The following is a 21,887-nucleotide window of genomic DNA, read 5'->3' on the forward strand; positions in this document are numbered from 1 at the left end:
TTTCTGCTTTATACTTTTAGAATTTTCTTCCTATCTAAGTTATGTTCCCTGAAGCAAGACCCATATATTTCAAGATATATTGTACATCATAAAATATATTATTCAATATATATTCATTACATATTATTAATATGCATTCATTATCTATTATTCATTATATATTATTCAACATATATTGATCTTTGTAATACTCACCAAATACCTATGTATACCAAAGTTGAAATTTCTGATAAAAATCCTTTAAAACTGCGCTTAATGCTTTTTTACCCCAAGCACTTCCTCTGAACTATTTCCTTCCTTTAGTCTATAAATGCCCTTTTAAAAAGTCTTTTTAGAATTCAATGTTGTTATGTGATTTTGTGTGAGAACTCAGTGTTTATATAAAATATTGTTCACTTCCTGGTGCCTTGGATCAGAGTGAAGGAGCGAGCAAATCCTGGGTAAGTGGTTTTCCATGTGGATCGGCTCCTGCTTGAGTAGTTTCCCTCAGTCCCTAAAAATAGACAAACCGTCTCACCGTGTTTTATGTACCTAAACTGTCAGCTTACCCTCAGTGTTAAGTTTCACGCTATTGAGTATTGTTACCTGGGCCACACTTGCTGTGTTCACCATAAAACACTGTCAGTTGAGGTGCCTATCCTGCTTCTGGGGCACAACCACGGGACTCGGGAGCATGAGCACTCAAAGTAGCACCTGTCGTGCCCGTCTGCAGAGGGCTTTTTTTTAATAAGTACATTTTAATGGTTTGCCTTGGGCTCCTCATGTCATGAACTCAGTCTGTGGTAATTGATCTTCAGAATCCTTATTCTGAAAGTATCATGAATCAGAAAGATCAAAATAATGGTTGGGTAGGGGCGCCTGGGTGGCTCAGTGGGTTAAGCGTCTGCCTTCAGCTCAGATCATGATCCCAGGGTCCTGGGATCGAGCCCCACATCAGGCTGTGCTCAGCGGCGAGCCCGCTTCTTCCTCTCTCTATCTCTCTGCCTGCCTCTCTGCCTACTTGTGATCTCTGTCTGTCAAATAAAATAAAAATCTTAAAAAAAAATCTTTAAAAAAAATAATAATAATGGTTGGGTAAACACATAGATGTCATCCTGTAAACATGCAAAATATACTCTTAGCCTCCTAAGTGTTGCAGTGTTTCCTTCAGGTGTAGTAAATGATAGAGGCTTAGTGGCATACGCTTGTACTAAGAAAAGGTGTTGTTTCTTTTGTTTTTCCTTTGCACAAACTTTTTTTTTTTAAAGTTTGTATTTTTATCATCCGGTGCTCATCATAAAGTGCTCTCCTTAATGCCCATCACCTCTTTCCTCCATTCCCCTCTGGTGACCATCGGTTTGTACTCTATAGTTAAGAGTCTATTTCTTGGTTTGTCTCTTTCTCTCTCTTTCCTTTTGCTTGTTTCGTTTTTTTTTTTTATTCATTTTTTAAAAGATTTTATTTATTTATTTGTCAGAGAGTGAGAGAGGGAATACAAGCAGGGGGAGTGGCAGGCAGAGGGAGAAGCAGGCTCCCTGCTGAGTAAGGAGCGCAATGTGGGGCTTGATCCCAGGATCCTGGAATCATGACCTGAGCCAAAGGGAGCTGCTTAACCGACTGAGCCCCTCAGGCATCCCTGTTTTGTTTTTAAAATTCCATATATGAATGAAATCATATGGTATTAGTCTTTCTCTGATTGACTGATTTTGCTTAGCATTATACTCTAGCTCCATCCATGTTGTTGCAAATGGCAAGATTTCATTACTTTTTATGGCTAAATAATTTTCTATTGTGCGTGTATATATATGTATACCACATCTTCTTTATTCATCAAATAATGGACACTTGGGCTGCTTCCATATCTTGGCTATTGTAAATAATGCTGCAGTAAACATAGGGGTGCATGTATCCCTTTGAATTAATGTTTCTTTCGGGGGGGGCAGTAAATACCCAGTAGTGCGATTGCTGAATCATATGGTATTTCTATTTTTAACTTTTGAGGAAGCCCCATACTGTTTTCCGCAGTAGCTATACCAGTTTGCATTCCCACCAACAGTGCAAGAGGGTTCCTTTTCCTCCCTGTCCTCACCAACACCTATTGTTTCTTACGGTTTTTTATTTTAGTCATTCTGACAGGTAGAAGGTGATAGTTCATTGTGGTTTTGATTTGCATTTCCCTGATGATAAGTGATGATAAGCATCTTTTCACGTGTTTGTCAGCCAGCTATATGTTTTCTTTGGAGAAATATATGTTCATGTCTTCTGCGCGTTTTTAATTGGATTGTTGGTTTGGGGGGTGTTGAGTTGTATCAGTTCTTTATATATTTTGGATACTAAGCCTTTATCAGATATGTCATTTGCAGTTATCTTCTCCTATTCCATAGATTGCTTTTAGTTTTGTTGATGGTTTTAAAATTGTATTTGTTTCTTGCTTGCTTGCTTTTATTTGCTTGTTTGCTAAGACAGAGAAGAAGTAGAGATCTGGTTTGTGCCACCAGATTAGGAATGATGGTAAAGAAGAATTTTTAAAAGTGATTCATTTGTTCATTCATTTATTCATTGTATTTTATTCAACTGACTGTATATTAGGTGTAGTACAAGGTTTGAAACACCAAGACAAAAGTAACCCTGACTTGTGTCCCCAGGAAGCTTATGATCTGATTAGTGAGATGAGCAGTATTTACAAAGGAAACAGTTAGATGGACCATGCTCTAGTCCATTCAGAGGAGCATGTGGGTGATGCAGATTTCTGGGGCTCTGGGGGTTCAGAAGAATAGGAGTTTCCTGACCTCAGAGCAGAGCCACACATCAGAAGGAACTGAGCTTTGAATGGGGCCTGAGTAGACAGCAGCAATTTCCAAGCAAGGACCTGATGCTAACATGATAAAAATAAAATAAAGCGAAGTTATCTCAGCTTTATATTTTGGAGGGTATTTCCCTGTCATGTCAAAACATAATTTATTTACCTCTAAACTTAGAGCTTCAATAGATTTTTGTTCAGTTGTTATGGGTTTTTCTTGTTGTTTTGTGGTGGGGTTTTTTTGGCTGTCATATATATTTTTTGGCTGTCATATATATTTTTGGCTGTCATATATATTTTTTTTAACCAGAAACTTCAATATTACCCTCAAAAAATAACTTGGTACTCTAAAGACAGTCTCTTGTACCCTATTCACTAGAGGACTCAGTGCTTCCTGTTGTGTGTCATCACAGCATTTCGGCCATGTTCACGTTCTTGTGTCTGTACAGCTGGGCCAGCTGTACCCTCGCTGGCTGTACTCTTTGCCCCTAAGGCTGGGCTCTCTTTTGGAATTTCCTGTCGCTTTTGCTCAGACATTTCAGTTTATAGACAGCTCACTCCCTTCTAGGGAATCACTGCCCATGGTTAGACCACTGGAGAGGTATCTGGAGAATTGCATTTAACGCCTAGTGGCCTAAGCCTGGGTTGAACAAGGAAGAATTAATCTAGAAACAGCTAAGTAAGTAGATGGGAACCAGCTCATCAAGGACCACACAGAGAAGTTTAGATTTCTCTCATCAGTGCTGGGGAGGCCTTCAAGAATTTAAACTCATGAGTGATAATGCCAGAAATTGAGAATATTAGTGTATATTTCTGTACCTAGAAAGCTTACTCTGGTGCAGTATGGAGGATGGATAGAATTGAGGGAAAACTAGTTGGACAGAGTCTTAAAATATTTGAGATAATGCAGGCCTGAACCCAGGAATCACCGGAGTTGGTAGAAGGAAGGGATGAGTCTCAAAGGCTGGGGAAGGGGGGCTGGGTAGAATCAGCATGGCTTAGAGATCAGCTGCATGTTAGACAGGGACAAGGAAACAGTAGCACATTAGTAATAGTTCTTTTCCCTGATATTGGAAATACAAGAGGAACTGATTTTTCAGGCCTGGGTAGGGATTTTTTTTGGAGACTGAGGGGTCTGTGGGCCATCCATCAGACATCAGATATGTAGATATAGAGCTCAGGAGAAGGGTCTGGCTAAAAAGAAAGATGCCCTGGTATGTTGGAAAAGTTATAGATGTTGATACATCAAAAGAGGGCCAGTGTGCTGCTGTACAGAATATTAATAGTTAAAGGACATAACAAAAAGAGGATCCTTTGATAGAGACTTAGGCAAAGCAACCAAAGAATTTAGATGGCACTGACCATTGAGATCAATGGTAAAGGGTTTTGATTGTCTCAAAAAGAATCCAGTTAAGCGCAAATACTGTATAGACTGAAAGTCAGCCTTGGAGTTTGTTCGTGTTGTGAAGGGAAGGAACCAGAAGATGAGGAGACAGTGAGGATGGAAACAACTAACTGTTGGAGCCGTCCTGGTTGGCCAACTCCATTTTCACTGTCCCTCTTTCAACATAGCACTCCGAATTGAACAAGATGCTTAAATAGCATACATTGAGACAAGTGTTCCAAGTACATCTTTATATTAGTACAACTTCACATTATAATGTGATTTTAGGTGGCCTGAAGACATCTTCAAACCATATTCAAGGGTTATCAGTTTAACTTTCAGGTATTTTTCTTATAACCTGTTAAGTCTCTCCATGGAGAGGGGAGGAGAGAGACTGTGTTTGAATAACTTCTTAAATTGGTCTGACTTTTTTAAAGTATATTTTTCATTTGTTATAAGTCCCATCTGATACCTGTAAAATTATCAAAATGCTGCTTTTCAATACAGCTTTTCAAGATATCAACTTGGCAAACTCCATCATCCTTTTAGAGGACACAGAGCATATAAAATACGTGAAATTAGCATTCTTTACTACCTGCTCAGAATAATTGTTACCTGCCTTGGGCATGCAATAATTTACAAGACTGCAGGATAATGAATTCCTCTTCTAAAGTGATATTTCTTCCCAATCTATGTGTATACAAAGACATACATAATTCTGTTATTTTACCTCCATGAAACTTTAGAGGTAACTTCTACACCTGAGAGGTAGCATAGATGTTAGATTCGAACCTGTAAGACAGGGCATTGTGTATGCTCTTGATCCCTTTATAAATGATTTTACAATTTCACATCCTCGTTAATGTAGTATCCTGAATCCCACAATCAAATAGTATCTGATAAGACTAAGGTAGCTTCAGTACCCCCAGGTTACTATAATAATAAAAGATTTGACTTGACTTGAGTCTGTCTTTAATACATTACCCTCTGACACTGTTACTAGTTTGGTCTCTGGCCCCAGAATCTGTGCATAGCTTAAGCTAAATGTAGTGGGTTTGGGGTCCATATAAATGTGAGCAGCAGAATGTGTCCCTTGTACTGCAGCTAGAATTACCATATTTCATTAAATCAACATGCCATCGATAGTTAGATGTACCATCGTTATGTGCATTAGTGGAAAAGAAAGCAGACTGTGCTCAGTGAAATTGACGGTGCTTCAGAGATGTTGAATGGAGGAGGAGATGTGCATTTAGAATCAATGAAATACAGTATATGGAAATGTAAGTAAAAAATCAACTTAAGGCACATAGTACCATAATTAAAATCCCAATCGTAGTATTTACCATCCTTCCTGTCTACAACATTTCACATACACAAAATAACTATTCTGGGGTATTTATCGGGATAAAACTTCCAAGAGTATTCCTGATTTTGAATTCCCTGAAACGTGGCAAAATTTGTTGTGATGAAGATATTCTTCATGGAATTATTTACATCTCTTTCTAGCTATCCAGTAAGTTGAAATTGATGTCATTTTGGACATAATTTGGCCATATGTCTTAAAGCCTTAAAAAGATCTTATCTTTGACCCTTTAGCTGATGACTGATATTTCTAGTCTGAGGAAGTAATGCTGAATGTAGAAATCCACTATGCATACAAACATTCATGGCAGCATTATTTATTCTAGGAAAAACCAGTAATACCATAAAGTGTCCAATTATAGAAGATAATCACTTGCTATGCAAAAATGCAAAGTCATATTTGTGAAAAGTTTGCAACATAAAATAAATGTTTATACACAAAGAATAAGTGGCAGACACAGATGTCCAGTAGGCACCCATCAAAAGATGTGGGAAATGTATAGGAAAAGGCTAGAGAAAAATATACCAAGCTACCAACAATTGGTTGATACGGTAGTAAGTTATGAATTTTTAAAATTTTTTTTTACTTTTTGCATTTTCCATATATACTGTAGTAGTATGTACTTATTTTAAGTTTTAAAAAAAGAAGGTGATTTTTAAGTGATTCCCAGGATTAGATTCTTGATCACTCTAGCTTTCACAGCTGCTGTAGTGATTTTCTTGATCCTTTTGAATCAGTTTTGCTTTTCTCCAAATTCTATCTTGCCATATGTCTCCTATCCTTCCCCAGCCCTCAGGCTTCCACGTTTCCTTCCCAGAACACACAGTTCCATTCAAGTAAAATGTGTCTGTCCAAGTCTCACCCAGTCCAAGGTTATCTTCACCCACCATCTGCCAGGGTGGATAATGGTAGTTAATAGCCAACATGGTGGGGATTTGGACAATTGATTCTGACTTGGGATCTCAAGATGGTAACTTCTTTTATAGATTGAGAAGGTGTGGTTTGTCTCTTGGATATATTAAACTTGAATGTGTCCGAAGGACATGAGCTATGGAGAAATGAACACACTTTGTGGAGAGTTTTGTGCCGAGTCCAAGCTCACTAGCTCAAGCAAGTCGTGAGAATAAGCCTAGAATCTGCCTGGTGAAGAATTCAAGCACAAGAATTCCTGTGGCACTCCCTCCCTGTTAGGTCTTTGGTCCCATCTGCTGCTCATAGAGCAATGTCATTACTGACATGTCTTCTTAGCTTTTCTTGCTCCTTGGCTGTGTGAGTAGCTGATGACGCCCCTCCTTTTTCCTTGCTTCTCCACTGTTCATGATCCTTGGGTACGTTCTGAATGTCATTTCTGCCATCATCTGGGCTCTTCTGTATTAACTATCGCTAATAGTGTCCTTCCACAGAACCTACGTATATTCCTCCATGTTCCCAAGATTTCCATTATATCATTACAAAGAAAATAGTTGTGTTTCAGGGAGGGGGAATAATAAATGTGGTCCTGCTCACTGTCTGAGAGCATGATACCACAAAGCTCGTGGCACTTGGCTGTCACAAACGTCAGAAACAGTCTGTATGATCAAGGCAAAAGGAGGAGCTGCCCAGGGAAAATGTGCAGAAATGGACCGTTGCACGCTCGGTTGTCTGCCTGCTTCCGCCTTCTGCCGCTAGGGCTGCCAGACTTGGAAGAGTACTTATATACATGCTTTTGGGGCTATCGAACAACAACCTTCTTCTACCACTGCATATGTATTATTAATAAAATTTTCCTTTTGAACTTTTAGTTCATCTCCTATGGCTAGTATGGCTAGAGGTTACTGTGTGTGCCACACACGCCCGTAGACACAATTGCATTTCGTGACAATTGGCTGAGATAAGAGCTGAAACGGGAATTTCACTAAAGTTATCCGGAGCAAACAGTACTATAAGTTTCTTTACAAATGGCAAGCCTATGTTAAAAAACGCCTACTCTTAGGAAAACCGTTATTTCTCCTCTCCACTGAGTTTTTGTGGCGTTGTTTTGTTAACTGTGTTTCAGTGCCCACAAACAGTGCAGGCACTCTGGAGAAGCCCTCCGTTGAAGTTGTCTGAAACTCTCAGGTCAAGACTATGAATCTGCAGTTAAAGCCCTCAAAGGACCCACCCACGAGGCCTCCCGCCTAAAAGATAGTAAAATGTAAAATATATCTGATTCCAAATATTTCAATAGACAAGGCAACCTTCAGCATACTTATGGGCAAAGAAATAGGGAAAGAACAAATACACATAGGTATAGTGGCCACAAAGGAGGGGGATAATGTAGTTTGTTTTTTTGTTCATTTGTTTGTTTTTTTACCTACCAAGTATTTGAGATTTTGCTCTGGGAAAGATGATCCTGAGCACTTTTGCAGAATGTAAAGATATTAGGATTCTTCCTTTAAAGTACATGCCTTGTTTACTATAAGGGTAATCACCGCTTATCTAAATAACACATCCCTGTTTTCCCAAGGAGCTAGACACGTATATCCTTCAATCCATAAACGTAGCAACTATAAGATCTCTATCCCCCTTTCATCCCTCAATACCTGACAGTCCACCGGATCAGGTGTGTTACATTTCACACATATTTTAGAAGCTGGTTATAAAGAATTTTAAACAAATGCCAAAAGCTGTGAGTGAACAATTTTCTCCTCAAAAAGCGGAAACCATGTTGGAGGGAGAGAGGAGAGGCCGTTCTATGCCCCAAGGACTATGTACTTCTCAATGCCACTGTAGAGTTTAGCCACTTTGTAGTTTATCCTGACTGTTTTAATAGATACAGAGCTAGAATTATGATGTTACATTTGTATATGTGTACTGGATTACTACATCCATACACTGCATCTGAAGAACAACAGTATGTCTGCTCCCTGGGGGAGATGCCTTTGTTAGCCCTGACATTTTTCTCCCACCCAGTAAGGCATCCGCCTCCATCTTCTTTCTCATTGCTGATTTTAATGCAAAGGGAAGGAACTGTCCAGCTTCTTGTGGGGCTTTGTTCTCACATGTCTTTTGATCCTTCATGTAGTTCCAGTTTGCTATATCTATCTAACGTTAGGAAACATGTTCCCATGCAGCCATGGGATGCAAGCACCTTTGTCCACAGGGCACCTGGAGGAAGTAAAGCTTATATAAAGCTGTTCTCTTCTTGCCACATGTCCTAACTTGTTATATACCAGGTAGTGTTTTACTGATACAGATATCATGATGCCGAAAACTTGGAATTAGTTCCTCGTCCGTGTCTACACTGCTCAATGAAGATACCTTTTGGGCTGCACTTGAATTAGTTCTGCTGCACTGTCATGTACATGTGCTCCTAGAAATTGAAAATACAACTCTTTTATCACTGGAATAAAATATAAGTCTATAAATTAAAGTCAGCTCATTGTTCATTCCATTTCCAAATAATTTTTCATGTCACTACCTGGCTTGGAGACAGCTCCCAAATTTTAGAAACTAGAACCCAAAATGGAAAGAATCAGCAGTTTTTATCTCAGGCTGTAAAACATAATATATATGTGGTGGTAGACCGGGTTTGGATGTAATAATGGGCCTGACTCCAAGGGGGAGAAAATTCCATGAATCATTTTTATGAAATCCATGAACTCTTTCAACCCACTAACCTACTAAGTAGCGCTCTTATTTTATGAAAAATGAATACCTTAATTCGGAGCCATTCATTTCCTTCTTACGGGTAGGATCTGGCCTGTGTTGACTCCAAAATTATAACCAAGAACATTATAGACTCTTGTCTGCTGTGAATTTGTGTGCTTATTCTGTTTTATGCTTGCTTATTAACTTGAAATTACATGTGCAATTTTTGTTATTTTAAGGCACTCAACCAGAATGCTGAGCTAAGAAGTCGGTTGAACAGAATACATTCAGAATCTATTATTTGTGATCAGGTTGTCAGTGTAAATATTATTCCTAGCCCTGATGAGGTAAGACTTATTTTTAATGGATGTAGAATACTTACTTTATAGCATCTAAATCAACTACATATTTGGGTTTTTTTTTTAATACAGTTCTTTCACTGTTAATAAGATTCTCTGCATAAATATCTAAATATCTGTGTTGTTGACAGTTTGGTGTTCTTCGGAGTGAAGGATGTACATGAGCTCAATATCATTTATTCTCGGTGATCAGTCTCTATTTGTACTTTTATCTGTGTTCACCTGATGCTACTGAATAATTTAGTTTATATATCTACTCCAGCTTGTGAATTCTCCGTGTCTGTCACAGACTTTATTGGAAATGTTCCTTATCATCAGATGGCCTATGAAATGTTGTGGGGGGGGGGGGGGACAGATTCATCTGAGAAGGTGCTAAATGATAACTTCTTTAAGGTTTATTTTAAAAGGCCTATCTTAGGAGAAATCACCTAACGTTACTAAAATAACACTAGTGATGCAATTACAGCCACTAATAGTGATGTTGATAATTAATAGCTAGCGCATGTCAAGTGAATGCTTACTGTGTGCTGGGCATTGTGCTGACAACATTCGACACTCCCAGTGACCTCTGAGGTAGGTGCTATTATCACTCCATTGCTCAGGAGAATTTTTGACGTAATGCTCAAAGGACAGGAGAACATTCAGTATTTGGGCCAGACTTAGTGTATAATTCTGTCTGTAACCCTTTATAAAATTACTGTTTTATAACAATGAGAATTTAAACTTTTCAACGGTAATATTGGAGTTTTATATGCAGTGATATGATACATGTAACAAGGTGAGAGTTTTAACTCGGCCATATTTACAGAAAACAGTACATTTTACTAGAAATCTACAGGGGCCAAGGTCCTGGCATCTAATTGCTTAGGAAATGCCATCCCAAGACAAGCTTCTTTTTGATTTAGGTTGTTGAATCTACGTCCACTCACCTTCATGCAACACATGGTATCTGGTGACATCATGCTCACTCAACTGCTCAGAATCCAGAAGATTTCTACAACTTCATCATTCAGAAATCGTTAGCAGTCTTAGTTCGAATCTTTGCAGTCTGGTGTTTATTTGTACTACCATACTGTGTGTATATATATCACTTACTGAATAAAAATATAGTTTGCCATAGGTTTAATACTTGAGTCATATTATCTCATTGGTTAAAGTTCATGACCAAGTTGGAAAATGACTTTTATATATTCTGTCTCAAAAATTTAGTTTTATGGAGTGTTTTCTTAGCATATTTCTAGCAGTTTCTACAAATATGTCTTGAGATTTAGCATACTGGTTAGAATATGGCTAGTAAAGATGGATCTAAGAATATGAAAGTGAACCTGTCTCCATAATCAATTCAGGGTCTTTGTAGGGGTTCAACCTATTAAACTCCACTGAATATCCACTGAGCATTGATTTGAAGTCAAGTCACAGTACCACCATTTTTCAGCCACGCCTTTTGGATTCTTTAGACATATTAGAAGGAAATTTAGGCCATGGTCATGAGTTGCAGGTGAAAATTACTTGTGGTCATCACTCTTAACATATGGTATGAATTTCTCTAGAAGTCTGACCTAGTACGTCATGGTCTTATTTGAACAAATAGCTTTTCTTTGAAGGGAATAACGATGACCCCAAATGCTTCTGTCCTCTATAGGCTGGTGAGCAAATCCATGTCAGTCTCCCCCTGTCACAGCAGGTAGCCAATGAGAGCCGCCTCTCCATGTCAGAGTCTGTCTCCGAGTTCTTTGATGCCCAGGAGGTGCTGCTCTCTGCGAGCTCATCAGAGAATGAGGTAAGCTTTTTTGATGTGTCAACCCTAACTGCTTCTGATGAGGAGTTTGGGTTAAAGAAAGTAAGGCTATGGGGACTGTTCTTTCCTTTTCCTTTTTCTTTTCTTTCTTTTTTTTTTTTTTTAAACATCACAGTAAGATTCTCAAATTGTAGGAAAGCCAAAAACATGCAAACTACATTACTGAGCGCTGAACACTTCTGGGAGTCAACTTATTACTTACTAAATTTGATGAATTAAAGGAAAGAATCTAGCATTCATGTGGATGCTGTTGTATGATTTGTATTTCAGGATAACCAAATAGTTGATGGCAGAGTCTTTTTGTAGAGGAGACTGGTTAAATGTAGAAAGAAAGGATGAAAGAATTTGAAAATCACCATGTGTGTGTGTATGTGTGTGAGTGCACGGATATATGCGCACGTATGTGCGCACACACACACACACATATACATATGCATCTTTACCAGAGACAAGAATTTGAGCTCCTTTAGAAAGATGATGTCTAGAATATATGCTTGGGTAATTAAGGTTTTTGGAGGTTACCACTGGCTAGCATAAAAACTCTTTTGTTGTCTTTTATTGAGGTATAATTTACATACAACATTATTTTAGTTTCAGGTGTACAACATAAGAATTTATATTTATATATATTTTTAATTGGTCACCCCTAAAGCCTAATTAACATCTGTCATCATATGTAATTACAGAGTTTTTTTCCTATAATAAAAACTTTTCAGATCTACTCTCGTAGCAACTTTCAAATATGCAATACAGTATTATTAGCTCTAGTTAGCATGCTGTATATATCTCCAACTTATTTATATACTTTATAATATATATTTTTTATAATATATATTTTATAATATATATATTTTATAATATAATTGGAAGTTTGTACCCATAAAGACTTCTTAGATTGTTCTTCATGCTCATAAGTCTTGGCTAGGTCTTGGAGCAGGGAATCTTCCTTAATCAGGTTGCAGAAATGGATTCTTTTACTGAAATTTAGAAATTTAGTCAAGTATCCTTTGAATTTTCTGCTTTCTTTCTTCCTTCCTTCCTCCCTCCCTTTGTTTGTTTCTTTCTTTCGTTCAGCATGGGAGAACCAGCCAAAACTCTTTCCAACACAGTTGATTAAAAATTTTGTCATTTGAGGTTGCAAATCAGTACTACATTTTTACAAAAAGGAAATGAAATAGTTGCTGAATGTTATTTCCATATGCATAGAAAGTAGATTGGAAGGAAGCATCCTGACAATTAGTTGTAATTGTTTTTAGATGTTGGAAATTATGAGTGATTTTAGAAACAAAAATAAGTGGAGAAGAGAAAGAAATAATGAACACATACCACTTTTATAATGAGAGAGAAGAAAAATAATATTCTTGTATGAGATACTGAATCTGTTACTGCACCAACCCTTGCACCTGCCTCTCCGATCCGTAGTCCTGTTTGCTGATTCAGAGACTCCCGGGTACAAGCCAGAGTACTAGTTTAATTATTCATAATGATAATTGGTCAGATGCTATCAGATGGGCAAAATAATTATGCTTGCCGATTCATATCTCTTTCCCTAGGGCCCACCTGCATGGAAAGTCTAGCTCTAGTCAGTTGCTTGGTGAGCAAGGAATGGGAGCAGGAACAGTGACTTGAGTGAACGAAAGGCTAGGAAGGCCAGGATGTCATAGCTCTGCTCTTGTCTCCATTTTAGGGATACTGTGCCACGTGGACAGGCTCTTTGTGTCCGGGAGCCAGTCATACCCACAGGGACCACCATGCTGAAGGCATGCTACCAGCATTTTCTTTTCTGACTCTCCTTTCTCTGACCTCCCATTGCTGACCAGTCCTTCATCCTTCTTCAGTCAGGTTCCAGTCAAATTTGGCTTCATGTTTCCGGAGCTCTGACCCATTAGATGATGACTTTACAGCTGTCTCTCTGAAAGCCACCCAATTTCCCTATTTTTAAGTTCTTGGTGGCACACTGTCTAGGGGCCAAGTGCCACTTGTACCAGACACTGATGATACTGAAATGAAAGGGGCGTGAAGTGGGTTATTTCTCAAGTCCAGGCAGCATGTTGGTACCAGCTCTGGCGGAGGAGTGATCCTGGTAGCAGAGGGAAGGACAGGGGGTGCGAGGAGATGATGTGTTCACCTGGAGGTATTGTGAGTTGATCAGACCTCTCAGTGGAGTTATCTGGCCAGTATTTGGGTATTCAGATCTAAAGCTCAAAGAGAGAACAGGTCTGAAGAGAGGGCAAGAGTCAGCTCAGGTCCCACATAACGAGCCGCCTGGGAGACATTGCCCCCTGGGAGCTCTACAGAATCTCTCATTCAGCATGTCCCAAAATGGATTAATCACCAAAGCGCCTACCCACACACACACCTCCAAGTGGAGAGAAGCCTACTTATACTTCTCGTGTTGCATGTCCGACTGCTCTTTGCCCAGGTGTTTACATGAAATGCCTGGCTCTTAGCCTTCCCCTGCACCTGCCTTACTAGGACCCGCCACCCACACTGATTCACTCATTAAGTTCTGTAATGACTCACCTAAAAACTATGAAATCCATACATCTTCCTCCAGCTTCCCTGGCACTACTCCACCTCAGTCCTCCATCTGCCCCCCATATTACCTGACCAGTTCCCATTACTGGTTTCCCTGCCTCCCTTCTTGCCCCTCTAATCCATTTTCCACTGGTCAGCCTGATTCATCTTTCTGAAGTTCAAATCTGACCATGTTTCCCCAGTGTCCTTAAGATAACTATCTTAGTCATCATGCAAAGACCCTTATAATCTGATCTCTGCTCCCAGCTGCAGCCTCTTGCAATTTCTATTCTTCTGGATCCTTCCAGAGGTCAAATATTTGCTAACTGAATGAAGGAGTGCTTATAGCACTTTAACACATGGTTAATCTGAGAAACATCTGGGCTATCTTATATTAACGCTTTCCACGAGTGAGAGGAAAATCCTCTTTATGTGATATCTACCCATGCACTTCTCTTAATGAATATTCTGCTTCCTTTAAAAAATGCTGGTTTTGCTTCCAGAATGGTCTATTTCCTTCCCTCTGCTATTAACTTGTTTCCACAAGGCTACATGCCTGGTTGCATTTAGGAAAAAAAGAAAAAAAAAATTCCCTGAACTCTTTTGAACGCCTGAGCTCTTCAGGAGAAATATTTGTCCCCAGGACTTCTTGACTGGGGCGGGGCGGGGGTTGGGGAATGAGTATATATTAACTGTTTTATTATAATACTGCAGAGCTTTAACTTTATATACAGGATAATGTGCATGGACCGCAGCTAGACAGCCAAGCCTTAGCTATTGCTCACACATACGGGAATATAGATCTGACTCAGGGCCCACTGTCATTGGGGAATTGTTTTACATTCTGCATGATCCATTCTAGAAGGAAATGGGTATTGGACAATTTTTATCGTATAGTAAATTTTTATCATATATTATAATACATATATCATATATTTCTAATAGATTAGAAATTCAAGAAGAATAGGCTGTTTATAGCTTTTTGTAGGATGAACATGAATGTTTTCTTAATAAATGTTAAAACCAGTGCACAGGCATGCAACATGAATTTTGTTTGAACAGGCATTTGTTTCCTTTAACATAATTGGGTATGATTAGTTTTTTTAAGAGAAATCATGCAGAAGAGTTTGATTTACTTTTTTTTCCCCCTTATCAAGTTTAAGAAGGTGGTTTTCATGTGCCTGATGATTTCACCATTGGCTCTTTTGTAGTCAATAGGAACTGGAAAGCAGTTGCAGGGGGAAAACATGAATCAGAAAAAGACTTTATTCTCAATTTGCCATCTTTATAGACTTGCTCAGGCTGCAAAGCAAAACTTCCATTATTTATTTATGTATGCAATAACTCCATCCCTGTTCTCCCTAAATGTAGGAATTCTTCTCAACTTTAACTTTCAAAACATCAATAATAAGTCCAGAAACCTTAAAGGCAAGCCTGATTGTTTTTTATTACCTACAAACTTAAAACTTTTACATGGCAAAAAGAAAAGAAACAGGCAAAAACAGCATTAAAAACTAAATTGCAGACTAGCCAAATGCAACCTAGATGATAAACTGAAAAAAAGAAAGAAAACAAATTTACCTAAGATGAAATGCAAACTTTTAAAGAGATCTCTTATGTATGTTAGGTAAATAGATACCGAAAAAGGATTGATAATACGTAGTGTTTAAGTGGGTGGAAAGATGGATGTTCTCATATGCTGCTGGTGAGAACAAATTACTATACTCTTTGAGGACAACAATTTGGCAACCTGGGCCTATAGCCTAAATGTGGCCCATTTCATCCAGCCATTTCACTTCTAAGAATAAATATTAATGAAATTGCCAGACAGATTCACAGAAATATATTTACAAGGACGTGCATCCCAGTATTATCAATAATAATAAAAAGTTGGAAACCATTTAAATGCTGGCTAAATGCCTTGTGTTGTACCTGTATAATGAATGATGTTGCTATTCCAAATGAAGGTGAGAGCTGTATTTATGATCATGGAAATATATTGAGAACACTATAAAACAAGATGTAAACTGACCCCCTTGTTCAGTATCTAAAGATAGATAGACCAGTGTGTTTGCATAGGCATTTTGACATTGGCGGTAATACCCACCAAATGTTAGAAGTGGTTTCCGTTAGATGATAGAATTATGGTTCATTTTTCTATAATCTGTTTACCCTCATATAATTTCTAATTTTTTTACAGTAAAGATGTTTTATTATATGTACAGGGGAAAATGTAACATTATTTCCACTTTGAAGAAAGTAAATAAGTGTCAGCAGCTTTCTTGCCTAGAGTAGAGAGGTTGGTTTCCGTTTCTCTGAGTGGCTCTACTGAGCTCTGTTTTCTTATCTATTTCTAACTCCCCTTAGTACATGGGTTACCCCTTAATTTCATTCTCATGCAAATTTTGCTCTCATTTTCATTCCATGTTGTTCTCTTGGAGAGAGTAGCTTCATTCTCAATTTCCCTCGTCCTGGGATCTTCCTCCCTCACCCCCAAATAATCTGCCATATTTTGTCCATTATCTTCAAATGTGGCTCTTAAAGCAGCTTTGCTTCCCGACCCTCGTCATGGCCATCTTAACCCGTCAGCATTCCCTACCCACATCCATGTAGTAGCCTATCATCTGAGCTCCTGAAGAAAAGCCGCCAGGCATCTTCCTGAAAACTAAATATGGTAATAATAAAAAATAAATAAATAAAATTTAAAAAATAAAAAGAGGAATTGTGTTTTGAAAAAAAAAAATATGACTGTCATCCCCTTGCATGTAATAACTGGTGGGATTATATGGGAACCTGTTATGTTGACATGAAAAGACCTTCACAGTCTGGCCCTCTTCCTGGTCACCCTACCCTCTGTCACAGCCACTCAACTTCTGAGCCTTCCTGGAATGGAATGTTCCTCTCATGTTTCTCCACACCTTTGTACACTCTCCTTTCTTCCTGTGCTTCTTTTCCTTCCAAAAACCTCTCCAACACCCAGTGCCAATTTTATTTCCTCTGGGCAGCCCCTCCTGATTCCCTAGCGGGAATATAAGGCCTCCTTTTTTGTACATTCTTGCTAACATATTTCTGATTAGTGGCCTCCCCCAGCCCCCCACCCCAACTAAGGCGGGGGCTACTCAGAGACGAAGGCTGCTTTCAAGCCATGCTACGTTCTGGCTCATGGCTCACTCTCTTTCTCAAGTGTTCCTTGTACATATGCCAAGTACATTTCCCCTGCGACCTGTGTTTTTTCCTTATTTGGGCAACATTTTGCTTTTAATCATTTGATTTTCTAACTTTTCAAGACTGAACAAGGGTTCTGATCCTTTCTGTGTTCTTCCCTTTTTCAGGCTTCAGATGATGAATCTTACATCAGTGATGTGAGCGATAATATATCCGAAGACAATACCAGTGTTGCAGACAACATTTCTCGGCAAAGTATGCATCCTTTCAGCTTCCAGCTTGTTCCGTCTTCTTTCCAAGTTAGAACACTGGTGATTCAGCGAACAACCTTTTTCTCCCTCACTGATTTTTCCCTTTGCAGCAAGCTGATTATTCAATACATTTTATATTTATATAATCTGTTAAGGTAAATGGTTGAAAAATCCATTAGGATAGCTTAAATGAAAAGCTTTTACTTCTTGCCAAAACCAAAAGTTTGAGTCTTTCTTATTAAATGTATTCAATTCTTTAAAATTTGGCTTTTCTGAGGGTTTTGGGGGGGGTGAGCCTGGTGGTGGGCATTAAGGAGGGCACGGATTTTATGGAGCACTGGGTGCGGTGCATAAACAATAAATCTTGAAACACTGAAAAAAAAGATAAAATTAAATTTAAAAAACTGCTAATAGTAAATAAATTATGAAAAAATTTGACTTTTCTGGAATAATATTTGAGCATATGTAACACCTTGTTAAAAAAAACTTGTACATTGATGTTTTGTGCATTTATTAGCAACTCTGTGTTGAAATAATTTCATTCACTCTTGAGAGAGTCTAGTGGAGGCTTAAGAAATGTATCACATTCAGAAGTATTTGAAAGAGTTATTTCCTTCCTAGATGCTATGAAATCAAAAGAGCAAAGTATCTTTTATCGTGCTTCTTGTCTTTCTCTCTCTTCCAGTCTTAAATGGGGAGCTTACAGGAGGAGCCTTCCGAAATGGACGTCGAACATGCCTGCCAGCTCCCTGTCCCGACACCAGTAACATTAACCTGTGGAATATCCTGAGGAACAACATTGGTAAAGATTTGTCTAAAGTCTCGATGCCTGTGGAGCTAAATGAGCCACTCAACACCCTGCAACATCTCTGTGAGGAAATCGAATACAGTGAGCTTCTGGACAAGGCTTCCGAAACAGACGACCCCTACGAGCGCATGGTAATACATAACACAGCAGTGCCTCTCAGGGAGCTGTCAACCCTAGGCGTGGACTAAGGCAGAATTCGTTATGATGGCATATTTGGTTTCTGCATAACATTCTCACTGCATAGGTGAAGGAGGAGACAGTTCATTTGCACAAACTGGGCAGCGTCCGAAAGTTCCAGATACTTCTACAGAGGATGTATGCTTTGTGACTTATCTTTGGTCACGAGTGTTTCCGAAGTTAGGATGTAAAAGTATCACACTCTTTCCAGGTTTAAGGCATGCCTAGCCTTGCTCTAGCAGCTTCTCCTGGAGGCCAAGAGAGCCCATGTGTTCAAGAACTTGGGTCAGAGAAAGGAACCTCCTGTTTGTGCTTTGCTGTGGCCTCTGCTGCACCTAACTGTGGAAGGCTTGACTGCCCTTCCGAAAGCATCAGCAGCCAGAGGCCTCCTGTGCATGGCGCTAAGTTGTGCAAAGGACAGAACCTATAAACTGGGTTTCAGAACCTCTGAACGCTGTGATACTCAGGAAGTTGGGTGACAGCTGAATGAAGAATAAGTGGCCTCAGATGCAAGGACTTTCACATCCTCTTCACTCATTTTTTTAACCCATGAGTTTATGAAGAGTCTGTGCAGATAATGGAAAATGCAGATGTCATCAGATCAGCACCCACGAACGGGGGGGTGTGTAAAATCTAGAGGAATAAGGGACAAACAGACCTGGAAGTAGTCTCTCCTATATTATTTTCCTTTCTTAAATGTTTTAACAGGTTCTTATTGCTGCATTTGCAGTTTCAGGATATTGCTCCACCTATTTCAGAGCAGGAAGTAAGCCATTCAACCCTGTCCTTGGGGAGACTTACGAATGCATTCGAGAGGACAAGGGATTCCGATTTTTCTCAGAACAGGTAAGTCCCATCGGACTCAGTGAAGTTTATATGCAGAAACTGTAGGAGGACCAGTTGATGATGAAACAGCTTTTTGATCAACCACAGTTTGAAGTGAGCTATGATATCAGTTAACAGAAAACTCTGTCCGTGTATATAAGTTCTCTGGGTTTAAGCATGAAGTCTTAAAGTGAAAGTGAAAGTAATTTACTTACACATTCTGAGAATAATTCAATAATAGAGATGGATGAGTTAATTATTTTTATTTGGGGGTGGCCAATATATGTTGGGAAAAAATGATCATTTATAGAAGTTTTAACAATGATATCATTGCCCTCTCTTTTGTTTTTAATTACCAGGTTAGCCATCATCCACCCATTTCTGCCTGTCACTGTGAATCCAAGAATTTTGTGTTTTGGCAAGGTTTGTATTTCAGTTATAACTTCAAGATCCACTCGGTGAGCCTTTGAAACAGTTTCTAATTTCTGAAAGGTACATTATGCTCAGGTTAGATTTCTACCTTTGGGACTCAGAGAATGTTAATAATTAGTATGGAATTCAGTTTGAGAAATTAGATTTCTTGGTTGAAATATGAAACTGTGTCATCTAGGAGATGAGATTGTATATCTAGGAAACAGAGCCCTAGAGGCAGTAGAGCTCAGTGCCGACTGCCAACTCAGGGCTATAACTCAACCTCATTATGCCTTATTGTCTGCATCTGTAACATAGAGATTCTGTCTGCTGCCTCCTTGCTTCTTGAGGGTGTGCAAGGAGAGCTTCATCATGAAAGAAGATTCTGTGGCTCATCATCTGTGGTCATGACCTATTTAGATAGGTAAACATTATGCTGATTTTGTGGTCTTTAACTCACCAAGGTTCAGGGATTTGGATTGAAGTCTCCACTTGTACAGTGCCCATTGTTAAGTCAGAATGTTAAAAACTCACATAAAATTACAAGTTTCAAAATCCATTTAGAAAGAAAAATATATTCAGATGAACCTTGAACAAAGCTGGGGTTAGGGGGCTGACCCCCACACAGTCTAAAATTCATGTGCTACTTTTGACTCCCCCAAAACTTAACTAGTGATAGCTTACCATTGACCAGAAACCTTACCCATAAAGTATAAATGGTCAGGAACATGTATTTTATATGTTATATGTATTATATACTATATTCTTACAGTAAAGTAAGCTAGAAGAAAGAAATGTTATTAAGAAAATCATAAGGAAGAGAAAATACATTTATAATACTGTACTGTGTTTATCAAAAAAAAAAATCTGCCAGTGAGTGGACCCACGCAGTTCAAATGCGTGTTGCTCAATGGTCAACTGTATATGTACGTTTAACCATTAAGTGTAAATTGTTCTTTTGTGTTTGGAAGGGGGGTTCATTGCTCACAGAATGTCTCTTCTCATCTGCCCTTTCTCAATCTAAAAACACACAATATGACAGAGCATGTAACTGTATTTCATTGTAAAATACAATAATACATCATTTCTTGGTCATAACAGAGAGTCATAAATTTTGTGGAGACAGCACTAAGCTCCCTTACTTAGTTCATCAAAATAGAGCCAAGTGGTTATTACAAATGCACAGGCAAACCTGAGTACCCCCAAATAAAACATAAAGCCATCATGTGAGATAAACCACTGAGCCCTGGGCCATATCTTAACCACCAAAGTAGGAACATATTCACTAATTTCACTTTCTCATAAATTTTGCTTACCTTTCCATATTTAGAGATTTTGCTTTTTCCTGTTTTCCCAAATCCTATAACTTTTCAAATCAATGTGTATATAAATCAATGGCATTGCCATACTGCAATTATTTTTACTACACATCTTATTTTTAACATATATGTTAGCTATTTCCACCATTTAGTTAAAACTTTTAGTTAAAACAACATTTATGTAGACATTAAAGCACGGTAGAGTCTGTGTATATACAGGTATGTGAATTCCCATGCACACATACTGTTCTGAGCTTTTCCCAGTTTCATTTGTTGAAACAAATACGGAACATGTGTTCCGGAAAAACAGACAGTAGATTTTTTTGGTTCATAGTTACTTTTTTCACCTTGGGCCATCCCCAGGTATGTGAACTGTTAAATCAACAATATAGAATCAGTTGTTGATTGTGAAAGTTCTTTGTGAAATATAGAGTGTAATATAGATGTTGGTTTTTATAGACTGAATGATTAGATATGGAATATCTGTTTCTTCTCCTCTGCCTATATTGTTTAGATATCAGATGGAAAAACAAGTTCTGGGGGAAGTCCATGGAAATCCTGCCTGTTGGAACACTGAATGTCATGCTTCCAAAGTAGGTTGCTTTCATCTTCCTTTTGGTGTCTTATGTGCTTTTCTAAGTCAGATATGGGTCTTTGAAACTCTAGAGGTGCCAGTGATCCGTTTACGTGTATGCCTAAAGCTTCTTTTAACTTCTCCAAAGTTTGGAGAATGGACCCCCACGAAAGCAAATGAGTACTTGGCATATGTACTCATTTGTACATTGGCATATGTACATTGGCATATGTACAAAGCTCCCTGCTTCTCTCTTTACATTCTCTGTTTATCAAGTCAAAGCCAGCTACCTTACCTGCCCCAGATACCTTGTTAGTTTGCATTTTATAGGAAGTTTCTCTTTTTAGAACTTTTTTTCTATACAATATATATTTTCACTTTTGAATTCATCTTAGATCCAGGAACTATTTTTAATGTGTAAGTTAGTTTATTAAAGAAGAGTGATGGAATCCTTTCATGGTATTTTTCTAAAGGATGTAGCCTGTGAATTTTTAAAATTAATTGAAGTTTTCATTGAAGCCAAAGGCTTGGTTGTTTTTGTTTCTTTC

At 38.5% G+C, this 21,887-nt stretch overlaps 1 protein-coding gene across 7 annotated transcripts in view; it reads left to right on the forward strand.

The window, feature by feature from the left end:
* Positions 1-21,887, forward strand: part of LOC111148584 (oxysterol binding protein like 6) — a 210,426-nt gene that overhangs the window by 176,798 nt on the left and 11,741 nt on the right. For 5 of the 7 annotated variants that reach the window (XM_022505318.1, XM_022505404.1, XM_022505490.1 and 2 more), the window contains 7 exons: positions 9,375-9,482; positions 11,137-11,274; positions 17,142-17,229; positions 17,911-18,164; positions 18,919-19,056; positions 19,395-19,458; positions 21,280-21,358. In XM_022505318.1, the coding sequence (XP_022361026.1) occupies positions 9,375-9,482; positions 11,137-11,274; positions 17,142-17,229; positions 17,911-18,164; positions 18,919-19,056; positions 19,395-19,458; positions 21,280-21,358 (869 nt within the window). The remainder of the gene's footprint in view (positions 1-9,374; positions 9,483-11,136; positions 11,275-17,141; positions 17,230-17,910; positions 18,165-18,918; positions 19,057-19,394; positions 19,459-21,279; positions 21,359-21,887) is intronic. The other 2 variants (XM_022505550.1, XM_022505626.1) reach the window with 2 other exon arrangements.

Source organism: Enhydra lutris, unplaced genomic scaffold, assembly GCF_002288905.1.
Source record: "Enhydra lutris kenyoni isolate GAN:26980312 unplaced genomic scaffold, ASM228890v2 scaffoldscaffold1, whole genome shotgun sequence".
NCBI classification, from domain to species: domain Eukaryota; kingdom Metazoa; phylum Chordata; class Mammalia; order Carnivora; family Mustelidae; genus Enhydra; species Enhydra lutris.